General features: G+C 34.4%; 1 protein-coding gene across 1 annotated transcript in view; it reads right to left on the bottom strand.

The window, feature by feature from the left end:
- The window catches only part of CHORDC1 (cysteine and histidine rich domain containing 1), a 29,970-nt gene extending 11,481 nt beyond the window's left edge, over positions 1–18,489 (bottom strand). Inside the window, exons 1-2 of the mRNA XM_074303951.1 lie at positions 18,268–18,489; positions 6,664–6,713 (exon numbers count right to left, since the gene is read on the bottom strand). Coding sequence (XP_074160052.1) covers positions 6,664–6,713; positions 18,268–18,331 — 114 coding nt within the window. The 5' untranslated portion in view covers positions 18,332–18,489. The remainder of the gene's footprint in view (positions 1–6,663; positions 6,714–18,267) is intronic.
- Between the last annotated feature and the right edge of the window lie 252 nt (positions 18,490–18,741).

The raw sequence follows: 18,741 nt of genomic DNA on the forward strand, positions 1-18,741 counted from the left end.
ATATCTTGTAAATAAAAAATATATAATTAAAAAAAAAAAGATATGCTAAAAAAAAAAAAAAAAGCATACTCAACTCTGTTCTTTCCAATCTTTTTTTTGAGTTATGAAATTACTAATGTCAATCTCAAACATAAGATATATATTTCCATATTAAAAACATGATTTGTCCACGTTAAGTTCCCTGAAAATGACCTTTGGTAATGGCTGTTATATGTTAAATTCTCTATTAAATTTAAGTTCTGTCAAGACAAAGTCCTGAAAATCTCCAGGTACATTGAATGTACATTTTTTTCATTCAATATTATGGATAATTTTGTAAGATATATTTTTGATTGCAGGACTAGTTTTTTTTTTTGACTTCCAGTATATATTCTAGGACCAGGTGGCTGATAATTACAATTCTAGGTGTAGTTCCAGCATTATTTGGTTTGTGCAGTTGTTTTTGTTTTTGTGTTTCTTGCAAAAATTTCTCTTTGATCTGGGTGTAAGATAGTGATCTGTGGATTTTTTCTATTTCTAGTATTCCTTCATATTCTATTACTCCAGGATAACTTTTTTCTTTTAAATAATAACTTTTTATTTTCCAAATGTATGCAAAATATATTTCAAAAATATATCTTTTCAACGTTCACCCTTATAAAACTTTGTATTCAAATTTTTTTCTCACTCTCCTAGACAGCAGGTAATTCAATATATGTTAAACGTGCAATTCTTCTATAAATATTTTCAAAATTATCACACAGCACAAAAAAATCAGCTCAAACAGTGAAAAAATGAGAAAGAAAATAAAAAGGAAGCAAACTACAACAAAAAAAGATGAAAATACTATGTTGTGATCCACATTCAGTCCCCACAGCCCTCTTTCTGGATGCAGATGGCTCTCTCCATCACAAGTCTATTGGAATTGTCCTGAAGCACTCACTTCATTGTTGAAAAGAGTAACATTCATTAGAATTGTCATATAATTTCATTGCTGCTGTGTATAATGTTCTCTTGGTTTTACTCACTTCACTTAATCAGTTCATGCAATCTCTCTAAGCCTTTCTGAAATCATCCTGCTGATCATTTCTTTTTCTTTCTTTCTTTTTTTTTTTTTTTTTTTAATATTTTAATAGTATTTATTTACCAGATATATGCACGGGTAATTTTACAACACTGACAATTGCCAAACCTTTTGTTCTAATTTTTCCCCTCTTTTCCTTCCCCCCACATGGCAGGTTGACCAATACATGTTAAATATGTTAAAGTACAAATTAAATACAATATATGTATACATGACCAAACAGTTGTTTTGCTGTACAAAAAGAATTGGACTTTGAAATAGTGTACAATTAGCCTATGGAGGAAATCCAAAATGCAGGCGGACAAAATTAGAGGGATTGGGAATTTATGTAGTGGTTCATAATCATCTCCTAGAGTTCTTTTGCTGGGTGTAGCTGGTTCAGTTCATTACTGCTCTATTGGAATTGATTTGGTTCATCTCATTGTTGAAAATGGCCGTGTCCATCAGAATTGATCATCATATAGTATTGTTGTTGAAATATACGATTTCCTAGTTCTCATTTCACTCAGCATCAGTTCATGTAAGTCTCTCCAGGCCTTTCTGAAATCATCCTGTGGGGCATTTCTTACAGAACAATAATATTCCATAATATTCATATACCACAATTTATTCAGCCAACCTCCAATTGATGGGCATCCACATAGTTTCCAGTTTCTGGCCACCACAAAGAGGGCTGCCACAAACATTCTTGCACAAACAGGTCCCTTTCCCTACTTTAAGATCTCTTTGGGATACCAACCCAGTAGTAACATTGCTGGGTCAAAGGATATGCACAGTTTGATAACTTTTTGAGCTTAGTTCCAAATTGCTTTCCAGAATGGCTGGATGTATTCACAATTCCACCAACAAGGTATCAGTGTCCCTGTTTTCCCACATCCCCTCCAACATTATGCATTACCTTTCCCTGTCATTCTAGCCAATCTGACAGGTGTGTAGTGGTATCTGAGTTGTCTTAATTTGCATTTCTCTGATTAATAATGATTTGGAGCATCTTTTCACATGACTAGAAATAGTTTCAATTTCTTTATCCGAGAATTGTCTGTTTATATCCTTTGACCATTTATCAATTGGAGATTGGCTTGATTTCTTATAGAGTCAATTATCTATATATTTTGTAAATGAGACCTTTATCTGAACCCTTGACTGTAAAAATGTTTTCCCAGTTTATTGCTTCCCTTCTAATCTTATCTGCATTAGTTTTGTTTGTACAAAAACTTTTCAGTTTGATATAATCAAAGTTTTCTACTTTGTGATCAATAATGATCTCTAGTTCTTCTTTGGACATAAATTCATTCCTCTTCCACAGCTCTGAGAGGTAAACTATCCTATGTTCCTCTAATTTATTTTAATCTCATTCTTTATGCCTAGGTCATGAACCCATTTGGATCTGATTTTGGTGTACGTTGTTAAGTGTAGGTCAGTGCCTAGTTTCTGCCATATTAATTTCCAATTTTCCCAGCAATTTTTATCAAACATTGTTCTTATCTTAAAGGCTGGGATCCTTGGGTTTGTCAAACACTAGGTTATTAGAGTTATTGATTATTTTATCCTTTGGGCTTAACCTATTCCACTGATCATCTAGTCTATTTCTTAGCCAATACCAAATGGTTTTGGTAATCGCTGCTTTATAATATAATTTTATATCTGGTCACCTTCATTTGATTTTTTTTTTTCATTAATTCCCTTGAAATTCTTGACCTTTTATTTTTCCATATGAACTTTGTTACTTTTTCTAGGTCATTAAAATATTTTTTTGGGAGTCTGATTGGTATAGCGCTAAATAAATAGATTAGTTTAGGTAGTATTGCCATCTTTATTATATTTGCTTGCCCTATCCAAGAGCATTTAATATTTTTTCCAATTGATTAGATCAGACTTAATTTGTGTGGAAAGTGTTTTGTAGTTTTGCTCATATAGTTTCTGATTTTCCCTTGGCACATAGATTCCTAAATATTTTATACTATCAGTAGTTACTTTATATGGAATTTCTCTCTGTAACTCTAACTGTTGGATTTTGTTAGTGACATATATGAATTCTGATGATTTATGTGGGTTTATTTTGTATCCTGCAACTTTGCTAAAGGTGTAGAATTATCATATCAGCAAAGAATGATAATTTGGCTTCCTCATTACCTACTCTAATTCCTTTAATCTCTTTCTCCACACTTATTACCAAAGGTAGCATTTCTAATACAATATTGAATAGTAATGGTGATAGTAGACAACTTTGTTTCACCCCTGATCTTAATGGGAATGGTTGCAATCTTTCCCCATTACATATGATGCTTATTGATGGTTTTAAATAAATGCTACTGATTATTTTAGGAAAAGTTCATTTATTCCTTGTAGCAAGCCCAATTCATTGATCTTCTCTTTCTCTATTTTCTTTAAGTAAGCCTCCAAAGATATAAAACTTCCCCTTATTACCACTTTAGCCGCATCCCACAAATTTTGGTATGATGCCTCATTGTTGTCATTATCTTGAGTGAAATTATTAATTGTATCTATAATTTGCTGTTTCACCCAATCATTCTTTAAGATGAGATTATTTAGTTTCCAATTACTTTTTCTCTATTTACCTCTAACTTTTTGTTAAATGTAGTTTTTATTGCATCGTGATCTGAAAAGAAAGTCTTTATTATTTCTGCCTTCCTGCACTTAATTTTGAGATCTTTATGTCCTAATATATGGTCAATTTTTGTATAGGTTCCATGAACTGCTGAGAAGATAGTATACTCCTTTCTATCACCATTCAGTTTTCTCCAAAGATCTATCATACCTAATTTTCCTAATATTTGATTTACCACTGTGGAGGAAATCTGGAGAACTTGAAATTTTCTGACCTACTCCATCATCTTCCCAGAATCCTTCCCGTGGATTTTTCTTTTGGAGAATACCAAATTAAAAAAGATTGCCCAGACAGCAAGTCTAATGATTCCTTGGAAACTTCTATTTATTGCATCAATTTATGCCCTAGGGGGTCAAGCCAAAAACATAGGCTCATATATTTAGAAAAAGAAAGGACCTTCAAAGGCCTTCTCTTCCAACTTTCTCATTTTACAATTGAGGAGTCACCTACAGTGGGTCACAGTTAGCAACTACTTGGGTTAGTTTATAACAATCAATAGTTACAATGGAAGAATGCATAGACATGAGGTATATTTCCATATGGGGGGGCAGGGTAAGGGATATGGAAGTGAGTAGAAGTATTAGGGAATGAGAAAACTGATTTTACCATGACAAAGCCTACTCTCGGCTTTCTATAGAGACCTATTTTAATCTTTTCTATTATAAATTTTAGTTCCTAAGCAACTAACTGCATCTCTGTAACACTGTTTCAACTACAATATCTCCTAGCAACCAGTAACTTATATGAGTCACCTGGAGGGGAAAGCAACATGTGTTACAAAAAATAAATAAACATGATATAGCCACAAGACAATAAGGAAAAGGTACCGAGGAGAAATATAAGTGATGTGAATTCTAAACCAGCTCATTCTGTCCTCGTCAGGAAATGCTAAAATGAACTCATTCAGAATCACCTACAAAAGGAAGTCAGTTTTCCCAGACTATCTTAACCTTATTATACATATCTAGTCACTAGAGTTTGTCCTCTACTAGGCCTTTCCCTAACTCCTCCCACACTTCTTTCCCTACTCTTCAGACCCTTCCCTTTCTCCTCCCTCTTCCTTGAGACTTTAAAGATCCTGGAACTTGGAAGGGTATTACTTTATGATTCTGCTTTGCTTAAACATATTTGGCTAAGTCCACGATAAATTTCATGCAACAAATGGCAAATCTTTGTAACCTGTGATCGATGCCTGATATAATTGTTTCACATCAAATTGAATCATTATGGTCTCCCACAAAATTATACTTCTTCATAAGTATAAGACAGACTGGTAGGGTGGGCCAGATTATAGGTAGTTCTGAAAGCCAAATACAGCAATATGAGTAAGTCTGTTTAGTAGGCCAAGAAGTGACATGAATTTTTAACAGGGATTGTTGGTCTAAGACCCTCACCTCATTTCTCTGATTATTGAGGGAAAAGATTATCTTTCTGCTTTTATTTGTATTCCCAGATCTTAGCACAGTTGTTGGCACAGAAAAAGCACCTAATAAATGTTGACTTGACATAATTTAAAAAATAAAGGAAATTCAGGTGACAGTACTTTACAAATTCTCCTCCTGCCTAATTTGCTCTCTCTTTTGTTTAATCTTCCTACTCAAAAAAAAAAAACAAAAACAAAACCTTCCAGTTCAAAGCCCTTCCTTAATTCCCACCTCCCAACCCTTTCAATCGTCTTATATCTTATTACTTTCCCCTACAAATACTCTGATATTTGTCCTTGCTATCCCTGAACAAAACATACCATATACCAAACTTTGGGCAATTTCAGTGGCTTTTCCCCATACTCAGAACATTCTCCCTCCATATCTCTAGTTCAAATTCCAGTTAAAACCCCATTTTCTACAGAAAATCTTTCCTCATCCCCCTTAATGTTTGTGCCCTCCCTCTGTTGATTATTTCCAATTGATTCTGTACATACAAAACATGTCACACCCCACAAAACTGTTCCAAAAAACCCAAAATAACAAACTTGCAAAAAACGTTTGCATATTGTCTCCCATATTAGACCACTAACTCCTTGAAATCAGGGACTATTTTTTGCACTTTATCAGCAAGGACATAATAAACCAATTATTAAGTACTTACTATATTTTAGGCACTATGCTAAGCACTGGGGATACAAATAAGGAAAAAAAAAAAAAAAAAAAAAAAAAAAAAAAGATAGTTATTGCCCTCATTGAGTTTACAATCTATTAGGGGAAAGGGATATACAAAAGAATGGGGTAGAAGTACTCCCAGAGGGTCCATTGCTCAGGAACATAATGGTGATGTTAAGATTCACAGCTAAGCAAAGCACATGGTAAGATGGTTGGGTTTTTGAGTCCTTTTTGAAGAGGCTACATGGGAGGTTTTTGTTCTGCCTTCTATTTAGAGAAACAGAAGAAAATGCGGGTATAGATGAGGTCTGAGTTCCAAAGTTGAAACAATCTCCAAGATGATAACTTTCCTGATGAGGAGCTTCTTCTAAGGTCTGGGGGATTAGGGATATCATAATAATCTTAAAAGTAGAAACCAAGCAAAACACAAGATTTAGCACAGTGCCTGATAGAGTAGATACTTAATGTTTACTGATTGTCAAAAAAAAAAAAAAAAAAAAAAAAAAGAAATTTAATATATTTAAAATATATGCTACAATAGTAAGAGGTTGCTTTTGTATGGATGCAATGAAAAATGGGAGGACAATGTTTCAGCTTATGTGAAGAATTTTTAAAATGATATATATTTTTTCTTGTTAAAATGTTAAAATAACATAAAATAGAATCACAAGTATGGGCATGACATTTTTTTTTAAACTTTTCTATTTTAGCCTCCATCAAAGCCTTTAAAAAAAGATCCTAATTAAGGAAGCAGAAAAAACAAGTCATCAATTATTTGCTAAGAAAGGAAACAATTAAAAAAAAACAAAAAACAAAAAAACAAGATAAAGTATATTGCACTCATCCACATATCTATATTTTACCATGCCTACCTTTAAAGCATCATGAAAGACTGGAACTCCTGGATGATATGTGCAAGAATCTGGCAAAAACAAAAAGACAACATTTTTTAAAACCACCATCACCTTTTCTTATCACCCTTTCCATATGCATTCAATTCCTTAAAAAAATCAGGGTAACTCAAAATTACAAAAAAAAAAAAAAATTAAACTAAATATTAGGAAACATTTCTATATCAAAAGAGACTGAATATGAAACTATGAAAATAGAAAACCTAATATGATAGTATCAACATTCATCTACTTGTCTATATCTCCTTCTGAACATTCTTTTTTTTTGCTGTTTCCTTGAAACGCTTTTTTTTTTGACTCATCACTATCCACCTTTTCCATTCACCTCAACATACCTTCACCCCTCAAATAAAAGCCATCCTTTGTCAGTCAATTAGAAATTTATAAAGTACTCATTATGTGCCAAATGCTGTGAATATAAGTTCCAAACATTATGTTTTGCAATAAATACACTCAAACAAGTCAAATTAATCCACTGGCCATGTCTAATAAAATGTCTCATTTTGTACTTCTAGTTCATCACTTTTTTGCCAAGAGATGGAATGCATGCTTCATCATCAGTCTTATCAAGTCTGATTCTTTTGTCTTTCAAACAAAGTTGTCTTCCCTTACATTAATGTAATCAGTGTAATCACATAAATTATTCTCTGCTCACTTCAATCATCAGTTCATCCACTTCTTTCCCTTTGTCATTTCTTATGGCACAATAGTATCGTAACTACTTTCAGATTTTATTCAGCATTCCCCAACTGTTGCATACTCACTTTTTTCCTAGTTCTTTAATAAAACACAAAATGCAGCTTTGAATATTTTTTATGATTTCTTTGGAGTATATGTCTATTATCTGATTAAATAGTATGCATTTTGCTGTCTATTTTTGGTTTCTAACCCATTCTCTCTCTTCAGCTCCCTTAGTTTAAAGGCTCTCTATCCTTGCCTGAATAACTGCAACAACTTCCTAATTTTTCTGCATTAAAAAAACAAAAACAAAAAAAAAACAAAACAAACAAAAAAAAAAACCAAAAAACTTTCATCCCTCTAGTTCATTCCTCTACTTCTACTAAAGTTAATTCACTTAAGTATAGATCTGAGTCGCCCCTACCCAATCAACTTTAGCAACTTCCTACTGCCTAGCCATATTCGTTAACTGTTTCTCATAATCTGACCTAAACCTATTTGTTGAGTCTGACATTTCACCCATACTTTGCTATGTTCCTTTAATGAACTCAACTCTCACTTACACCTTATAGAATTTCTCTTTAATATCAAACTCAAGCACCAATGTCTACATGAAGCTTGTTTTATGTTCCTGTAAAGAGTACTATTCCTCTAAAACTTTGCTATACTTAAGTACTTTGCATATATTTACTTAATATTTATGCTGCAAATATTACATACATGTATGCATTAGCTATCTCTCCAATCAGAATTCAAGGTTTCTGTGAGTATATGTATGCACTAACTACTAACCTGGTATATAAAGCTTAATAAATAAATGCTTGTTGATTGTGATCCTTCCAAAATGCTTTCCAGAATTACTGAACAATTCATAGTTCAACTTACACTATGAGTGTCAGTTCTTTTTCTGTTTCAGTAATTGACTTTTTTCTTTTTTTGGTCACTTTACTTTCTTTTCCAATCTAATAGATACAAGATGGAACAGTAATAATTTTAATTTGCATATGTCTACTAATGATTTAAGAGTACTTTTGTAAATGATTCTTTTCATCTAATCTTCACATGTAATATCTTAAGACCTTTCATCTTGTTTTGTCTTTCTTTAGCTGTAGTAACAAAAATTAAACCCTAAATTCCAAATATAGTGTGATCAGGTTAATAATCCATCAGGATTATCACCTCCCTTGTTCAAAAAACTATCTCACCTCATGCTTCTAAAATTGACTTCTTGAACCAAGCATGAGACTTTACAGTTAAGCCTATTAATTTCCATCCTATTAGATTCAGTCCAACTAAGCTACTCTATTATTCTATGGAGATAATTTTATTTTATTTTTTAATAAATAAAACAACTCTTAGTTGCTCTGCCAGAAATCTCCCATTTCGACCTATGTGTGCCAAAATGTTTGTATCAGCTCTTTTCATAGTGGCTAGAAACTGGAAGATGAATGGATGTCCATCAATTGAAGAATGGTTGGGTAAATTATGGTATCTGAAGGCTATGGAATATTATTTCTCTGTAAGAAATGACAAGCAGGATAAATTCAGAAAGGCTTGGAGAGACTTGCATGAACTGATGCTGAGTGAAATGAGCAGAACCAGAAGATCACTATACACTTCAACAATAATACTGTATGAAGATGTATTCTGATGGAAGTGGATATCTTAAACATAAAGAAGATCCAACTCACTTCCAGCTGATCAATGATGGACAGAAACAACTATACCCAGAGAAGGAACACTGGGAATTGAATGTAAAATATTAGCACTACTGTCTATCTACCCAGGTTACTTATACCTTTGGAATCCAATACTTAACGTGCAACAAGAAAATTGAATTTACACACATATATTATATCTAGGTTATACTGTAACACATGTAAAATGTATGAGATTGCCTATCATCTAGGGGAGGGAGTAGAGGAGGGAGGGGAAAATCTGGAAAAATGAATACAAGGGATAATGTCATAAAAAAAAAAATTACTCATGCATATATATGTCAAAAAATGTATAATTATAAAATTAATTTAAAAAAAAGAAAGAAATCTCCCATTTCTATTAGAAAACTTTTTCTTTTCAAAATCTATGCATAGTTTTCAACATTCATCCTTGCAAAACCTTGTATTCCAAATTTTTTCCCTCCTTTAGACAGGTAAGCCAATATATACTAAATATGTGTAATTCTTCTATACATATTTCTACAATTACCATGCTGCAGGAAAAAAAAAATAGAGTAAAAAGGAAATGAAAAATCAAAAAAGGTGGAAAAACTATATTGTAATCCACATTCAGTCCCCATGGTCCTCTTTCTGGATGCAGATGGCTTTCTATCACAAGTCTATTGGAATTGGCCTGAATCACCTCATTGATGAAAAGAGTCATATCCATCAGAATTGATATTTGCATAATCTTGTTGCTCTGTATAATGTTTTCTTGGTTCTATTCACTTCTCTTAGCACCAGTTTATGTAAGTCTATGGGGTTCTTTATACTCTAACATCCAACAAATTAACTATTCTTAAATGGTTTTACATGATTTATAAATCTGTTAACAATAATACTGCTGCTTTAGTTAAGTCATTGATATAGTTAAAACATTCCAGGATCAAGAACAAATTCTTGAAGCATTCACTAATTCACTAGAGACTTTCTTCCATGCTGACAACTTAATTATTGACTTTTTTTTTTTTTTTTTTTGCTGAGGCATTTGGGGTTAAGTGACTTGCCCAGAGTCACATACCTAGGAAGTGTTAAGTGTCTGAGGCCACATTTGAACTCAGGTCCTCCTGACTTCATGACTAGTGCTCTTATCCATTGTGCCACCTAGCTGCCCCTTAATTACTATTCTTAACTCATTTAATTCTAAAGCCATTTGGCTATACTATCATTTAACCTAACTCTTACCAACTTTCCTACAAATTCCTTGCTAAAATCTAGATAAAACCCCACCAATAACATTTTCTTGAATGTTGGTCAAGTAACTGTCAAAATCTGAAATGAGGCTAACTTGGCATACAGCCAGCAAATTATATTATATTTCTTATCCACTCAAGTTCCAAACCAGAATGCCATTCAGCTGATGAATTTGATTTTACTAAGGTCAAGAATAGATGACTTATCATTTATCTTAGTTTCCTTCAATGTAATCCACAGAAGCCAAATTTGTTTCATTTTTAAAGTGAATATATTTATCCTGGCTAGTTCAAAGCAGTATTATAGATGTTCCCCCCCACATACAAATATGTTTATACATAATTATAAGAAAAAAATCTTTCAAATCTTGCTTGCTTTTCAAACTAGCACTAAAGAATAATCCATTAGGGGCAACTAGGTGGCGCAGTGGATAGAGCACCAGCTCCAAAGTTAGGAAGACCTGAATTCAAATTTGTCCTCAGACACTTAACACTTCCCAGCTGTGTGACACTGAGCAAGTCACTTAACCCCAATGCCTCAGGAAAAAAAAAAAAAAAAAGAAAAGAAAAAGAAAAAAGCAAAAGAACAATCCATGTAACACTAAACACTACTGACTACCTCCTCCCAAGTTACCTATTTCAATTGATAATCATTGTATTAACTACTGGTTTTCTTTCTCTGGATTCCCCTACAGCCTCCTAAACAAAGTCTCTAATGCTCAGTTTTTCACCATTGTTCTCTGTGTTTTCTATATTATCTCAACAACTTTAAAGGTAAGGTGGTACGCTCAGAATTGTCTTACTACATTTCTCTAATCAATAGTTATTTAAAGAATGCTTTCATATGATTGAAGATAGCTCTGATTCCTTCGAAAACTTCATATCTTTTGATCTTTTTTCAATCTTCATCTTTTTGACTAGGAAAGAATTCTTAATTAAATAAGGGATAAAGTCAAATATAAAAGATAATTTTAATTACATAAAACTAAAAAAATTTTTTGCATGAAAAAAATTAATATCTCTAGAGTAAGAGAAGCAACTAATTCTGAAAGAATTTGTGGTACCCTGTTTGACAGAGGTCTGATATCCAAGATATTTGAAGAGAGACATATGTAAAAACAAGCCAATAGTTAAATGGTCAAATGACACTAGATATAGAGGACACACTGCATAGTCACAAAGTGCTGAGTTCAAATCCAGCCTCAGACACTTAACAGTTGTGTGACCTGGCCAAGTCACTCACTTAACCTTGGTTGTCTGTTTCTTTATCTGTAAAATAAGTAGTAGGAGGAAATAGCAAACCATTTCAGTATCTTTATCAATAAAAATGCAAATGGGGTCATACAAAACATCAGATCTGACAGAAATAAATGAACAGCAAAGGACACGATGACCTGGCGATTTACTAAAAGAGAAATGCAGGTTACCAACAATCAAATGAAAGAAATGTTCCAAATCATGAAAAAAGAAATGCAAATTATTAAAACACTTAGGTTTCACTTTAAATCCCTAAGACCAACAAGGATATCAAAAGACCAAAACAGTAAACGCTTGAGATATTTGTGGTAACAGAAGCACACCAAATCACTGCTGATGGAGCTATGAATTAATCCAACCAGTGTATTAGACAGGTTCCACATATATTAGGATATTGGTAGCTAATAAATAGAAACAATATAGATACCCTTTAATTTGGGAATGGCTAAAGAATGTTACATGACTGTAACTAAATATTAATGCCTTCTAAGAAATGACAAGTAAAAATTCAGAAACTTGGGCAGATCTGTCCAAACAAACAATAAAGTAAGTTGAACCAAAAATGATAGGTTCCTTCCTGGTGAAGAACAGGGCAGAAGAAATAGTAAAAACAAATTTATTCAAGAGTCCTGTTAATTCAATTAAAAGAACTTTAAGATTATGTGTGTATATATGTATGTATTTACATCTAGTAAGGACATTAATTGCCCATATTTTAATTTACTCAACAGCACAAAAGTTATACATGGCAAAACAGACTTTGTACCAAGGATCTCTGACTCCAAATCCAGTGATCTTTCCACAACAATCTATTTCTTCAACATAGAAAAACAGTGGAAGGCCAATAATTCGCAGGATATAGTCAAAAAGAATGCCAGCAAGAAAAGCCATATTAAAGTAAGGAAACCATAACCATCATTGAATTATGATAAAATGTAACTTACGAATATAATATGGCTATAGAAAGCTATAAACATGGTATTATTCAAATGGAATGAAATAGGGGCAGAGCAACAATGTATATTATTTAAGATGCAGATACATAACGAAATGCAAGAACCAGGGGAAAAAAAAAAAAAAAAAAGGTAGGAGAGGAGGGAGAAGGGAGCTAACCCTAACCCTAAAAGAACATTTAGGAGGAGAAAGAGGAAAAAAAAAAAAAATTACAGGACAAAGAAACCTTAGAAGGATGGGAGGATGTCAAGATTGAAATTTTTGAAGACAAAGAATTTCAACAAATAAAAAGTGAAGTCATCTAAAAAGACCAATAATGATACAGTGGGAATTCATCAATCAACTTTGGTTTATAATTTTGCTAAGACACATGGAAGTGGAACAGGTAAGATCAAGAGCAAAACAACTTAAACTTAAGAGGAAAGGACACCATAGCTAATATTAAAAATAACAAAAAAAAAAAATTTATTTTTAAAGCTTTGTTAAAGCAAGAGGAAGACCCAAGAAGGCATAGTAACTACTACTTTGGGATGGATGTAAACAGACAACAGAAAAGAGAAAATTCAATTCTAATTTTTACTTCTGGTTCCACTAGCAGGGATCAATGGATTATTGATTATATGCAGGAAAGAACCTTGGAGATTATCTAGTCCAAATATTTCATTTTACAGATGAAGCTGAAAGGTCCACAGAAATTAAATAACTTTCTTGAGACTCCATAGGAAGTAAAAAGCAGAATCAGGATTCAAACTTAAAGATTCTCTAAATTGCAAATTCAGCCCATTTTCACTAAATTTCTGCAGAGAGAAGAAAAATTAGTTCATGATGAGAAACACGAGGTAAATCAGAAGATAGCTATAATATCCAACTGTAAGCACTTGTTTAAGGCACAAAGCTTGGACATCTACATTCCAGGCTTCTGACAGAACAGGCAGATGTCAGCATTGAGCAGCTGTCACTGATCTTTGAAAGATCATGGCATACAGGAAAAATGTCCTAGCACTGAAGGGCAAATGCTGTTCTGATGTTAACTTCAATTTCTGGAAATATTCTATAATAGAGATAATATTAGCAACTATGAAAGGAAATAGCAAACTGTAAGAGCCAAATACAATTTGTAGGAAAGAGGAATAGATCATCTAGATTAATTTATTTATTTCACAGGATTATAAATTTAAAAATTCAGGGAATGCATGTTATAAGCTTATTACACTTAGGATTACAGGTAGGCACTCACTAATATCTCTCACTTGATCCTTGTGGACAAGATGTAGAACAGGCAAACTAAAGATGATACCAATAGATACATTCAGAACTCAAGAATGACTGAACCCAAAGAGTAATCATTAACAGGCCAGTATCAATTTTCGGAGTCACCCTTGTGTTTCCCTAATACTATGATGCTCAATTTTTTTTTTTTTTCTTAAATCAATTATTTGGGTATTAAAATGAAAACTCCTTGAGGACTGTTTTTTTTTTTTTTTTGTTTTGTTTTGTTTTTGTCACCAGTCCATAGCCCAGAGCTCAGCACACATAATGGATGTTTTATATATATTTGCTATAAAAGCAGAGATGACAAGAGTCTTATAAATCTACAAATATCAGAATGCTGATAATGACATCTAAAATACTGGGTGATATCAGAATCCAAGATCTTGTCAGCCTAGAATAACAGGTCAAATCAATGAAGATAAAATTTAACAGGGAGAAATCTATGTTTGGCTTCAAAATATCACAATCACAAATATAAAATGAAAAAGGCATAAAAAGACAACACTTTCTATGAAAGAAAAATGAGTATTCTGGTAGACTTCAAAATTAGAATGAAACAAATCACTGCATAAGGATGTAAACAATTAATAATCAACAATCATTTATTAAACTCTAAGTACCAGGTACTATGGTGAGAATACAAAGAAAAACACACCAAAAAATCCTTGCCCTAAAGGAGCTTACAATCTAGCCAGGAAAGACAACATATAACTACATTCAAACTAGTTACAAAGTTATTTTAGTAGGGTCTGAGAAGAGGCACTTGCTGCTGAGGCAATCAGGAGAGGCTTCACATAGAAAGTAGTACTTGAAAATAAGGGATTTTGAGAGATGAAGTTATAGTGAGTATAATGACAAAAAAGTAAGTTGGAACTAAGAAAAACTTTGAAAGCCTTAAGTGTTTACTTGATTCTAAAGTAATAGGGAGCCCAATGAGTTCACTGTATAGGAGAGTGACAAGGTCCAACCAGAGCTCTGGGAAAATCCTTTTGCCAGCTATGTAGAAGATGAATTAGAGCAGGAGGGGTATGAAACAGGGAGATCAATTAAGAGGTTAAACCAAAGTCTAGGTAAGAGGTGATGAAGGTTAGAACTAAGGTAAGAGCTGTTGAGTAGAGAAAGGAGAGAAGAGTGAGTCATACTATGGTAGAAAAACTGAGATTTGGCAACTACTTGCATGAGGGAGAGTGAAGTTATAGAATGAACTCAAAAGTTGTCTAGAAGGATGGTGATGCTCTCACTAATAATACAATTTGGAATAGGGTTAAGTTTTATGTTAACTATGTCAAGCTGCTTTCAACAAGCTCAATTTAAGATGTCTATTATATAGATGTTTATACAGAACTGGAAATACAAATGTGGCATTTGCATGGTGATGATAAAGCAATGAAAACTGGTGGAGTCACCAAGAAAGTATAGGGAAATAAGAGGAAAAGGACTAAGCCATGGTGCAACCATAGTTGGGAGTATGACCAGCTAGTATAGAAAATCAAGAAGATGTGATCAAACTAGGAGAGCTAAGAAAGCAGAATTATCCAAAAAGGTTAACCCCAAGGAAAAGAGTATCCAGAAAAAAAGAGAATCAACAATATCAGTTGCCCAGAGGTCAAAAAAAATGACAAAAGACAATCAGATTTAGCACTTAAGAGTAGTGAGATTAGAAATTAAAAGGCATAAGAAGAGCATATGAAGTATAGGTAACAAATACAGAAAAAAAATTTTTTTCTATGAGTTTAGCTGAAAAAGGAAAGAGATAAAAGATAATAATAACTTAAAGGAATGGTAAAGTCTAGTGAGTATTTTGAGAAATCTGGACTTGTTTATAGGCATCATGGAAAAAATTTATTTTTGTGAATTCAAATCTGACCTCAGACTTCAGGACCAGCACTCAGTCCAGGAGCCTCCTAACTCAATTTCTTGTATATAACCAAAAACCATTTCCCAATAAATAATAGGTAAAAGAACATGAATAATTCTTGAAAGAATCACAAACAATTAACAATAATATGAAGGAGTATTCCCAATCACCAATACTAAAAGAAGTCCTAATCAAAACAACCCTTGAGTTTCACCTCAAAATCAAAAAATTGACAAATATGACAAAAGATTGGAATGGGCAGTATCTTAGAAATGGATTGTAGAAAGAGAGGGAACATTCTACAGCATTGACAGAGTTTGGGATCAATATTAACTATTTTAGAAAATAATTTGGAATTGTACAAATTAACTGACTAAATGCTAAATGTCTACTTCCTTTTACCCAGCCATTTCACTACTAGACAAATCCCTCAAGGAGATCACTGATAACAAAGTCCCCATTAAGACTAAAACAGCTACAAAACAACTTTGAAAGAAAGTATATGACCATCAGTTGGGGGAATGACTAAACAAATTATAGAATATATAATAAAATTTGATGAATAGAGAAACATGAAAAGATTTACACAATTAACTACAAGCATAATGCCTATAATAATGTAAGTGGAAAGAACATAATGTTGTGATATTATAAAAAACAATTATAATCCCAAAGAAGAGATGGGAAAAGGCATCTCCCAACCCACTCTTTTGCAGAGGTCCACAGAAGTGAGAAAATGCACATATTTTCAGACTTTTTTGATGTAATCAGTCTTGCTTAATTTTTTCCTCTTTCTTTTTTCTTTAAAAAATATTATTTGTTACATAAGATGACTCTACTCTCTGCAGGGGTCCATGAACTTTAAAAAATATTTTGATAATTGCATTTCATTATAAATGCTTTCCTTTGTAATCTTGTCATTTTGCCAAATGCATTTAAACATATATTTGCTGAGAAGGGGTCCATAGACTTCACCATAATGTCAGAGGAATCTATAAATCAAAAAAGTTTAAAAACTTTTACTTTATGTAAACTTGTCTTAAACTATTTTCAAGTTGATTCATATTCTTCCATGCAATCAAAACATGGTTTTACTCACTATCTTGGTATAGGATAATCTCAGCTTTTACTTGATCCTATTTTTTTTTCCTCCCCCAATTATACTTTACATCTACATCCTCATGATTCCCACATTTAAATTAAGCAAAAAAAAAAATAATAAAGATTAGATGTCACATTTATTCTAAAAAGTCCTTTACTCCAAATGTCCTTATTTCATCAAATCACTTCTGGCTCAAGATAAATATTTCACAGAATTTTAAAGAGTTGGCAAAATTTGCCATTCCACAACTAATTCAAGATGTTATTAAAATCCTTACAATTCCTCAACACCCTATAACAAAAGGCTACTTTTTACTCCAATTCTATCTTAAAAGTTTTAGGCTATTTTATCTAAAAACAATCTTTTATCCTAAACCTAAATAGCCACTTTCCCCAAATTTTTTACATATTCTACCTGGTTTTTCTTAAAAACATATTCCCACACGTTCCTAAAGGTAACACAGTATTCGATCTGAACTCACAACATTCATTCATTCTCCAAATATTCATCAGGTGCCACAAATGTAAGGGCAGCGGGCCAAAATCCATTATTTCCAATGAGTTGTGATTCTACACCATAACATGTATAAATAAGACATAAAACACTACCTCCGGCGGTACCCATACGTTTTGTACGTAGTCATACCTAAAAGTCAGACGCCACTCAGAGTCAGATGTAAGGGAGACTGGGGCCTAGAGAGCTGACTAGAAAAGCTGGACAGGTCCTGGAACTCCTCATTCTACCACAAGTGAGGGAGGGTAAGGAAAATGTCAAAACTGACGCTTTATAACAGACAAAATCCAGAACAATGCAGACAATTCAGCAAGCGTTGCAGTAATCTTTAGAGATATAGTAAATTAATTTTTTAAAGTTTTACAACAGAGGGAGGATACAATTCTGGATTTTTTGCCTTGTCTACCAGATCTCTCCGAACATTGAGCACCGTAACTGGAAAGCCCTTCCTGCCCCTAAACAGTAATAGGGCCCCATGTTACTCTTTGGGATGGGAAGCAAAGGTTATGATGTTTTCTTTAATTATGTCCCCAAGTGTTCCTTAGTAAGAAAGAGTAAAGTTGACAGAAGAGTAGAAATGAGAACAGCAGAGATGCGGGTGACTGGGCAAACACGTGGGGCCGGGGGTTGTGAATGTCCTTATTTGGGAGCGGGAAGCGGGGAGCAGGGGGGAATGAGGAGTCAGAGGGGCTAGTGCGGAAGAGAGAAGGAAGGGAGGCGGTTCGGGGAGTGCAGGTAGAGCGGGAGCCGCATCACGACTCCGGGGCTCGGGATGGGGCCGGGGCGATGGCCTCGGTAAGTGGTCAAATCGGACTGAGGATGGCCGATGGCTACGGATCCTGCAGGGACCTGGGGATCAGCGAACCCGGCCTGGGCTCTGGGGTGGCCGGGCCATCCTCACTGGCGAGCTCTCTTTTCCCGATGGGGGAGGGGAGACTGGGCCACCCTAAAAGCCCCGACCAGGGGGACGAAAGTGAAGAGGGAGGCGCCGGCGGGGGACTGAAGGAATGGGCTCCTTACCATCCGTGTTGGTTTCAGGATCAAAGCGCTGGCCGCAGCCTCTATTGTAGCACAATAAGGACATGTTTCTCTCTGCCGCGATGAGCAACTGACAGAAGCCGGACCGCAGTGCTGGCTGCGGGGACTCTTCAACCGCAATCTGCTGTCTGACTTCTCCGGCTACAGTCAGTTTCCGGAAACGGCCGGTTCCGCTTCGGGAACCTTCGCGAACTTTCCGGTCGCGCGCAAGCGCAGTAGAGGTCCGGGGGGCGGAAGGGGAGGTGGGGCAGCGTGGCGGCGCGCTCTGCGTCTGCGGCCGGGGGCTCAACAGCCACAACCGTCGTCGGTGGTAGAGGCTGCGTCAGAACCGGGGCAGTTCCCCCAGGAAAAGCTGTTGGATGGAGTGGAATGAAAAGGAAAGCTGTGGGTTTTGGCTACTTATGTGGGGCCAGTCATTTGATTTTAGACGCTGGAAGTGTCCGTGTAACGCTCACT

Source organism: Sminthopsis crassicaudata, chromosome 3 (assembly GCF_048593235.1).
Source record: "Sminthopsis crassicaudata isolate SCR6 chromosome 3, ASM4859323v1, whole genome shotgun sequence".
Lineage (NCBI taxonomy): Eukaryota > Metazoa > Chordata > Mammalia > Dasyuromorphia > Dasyuridae > Sminthopsis > Sminthopsis crassicaudata.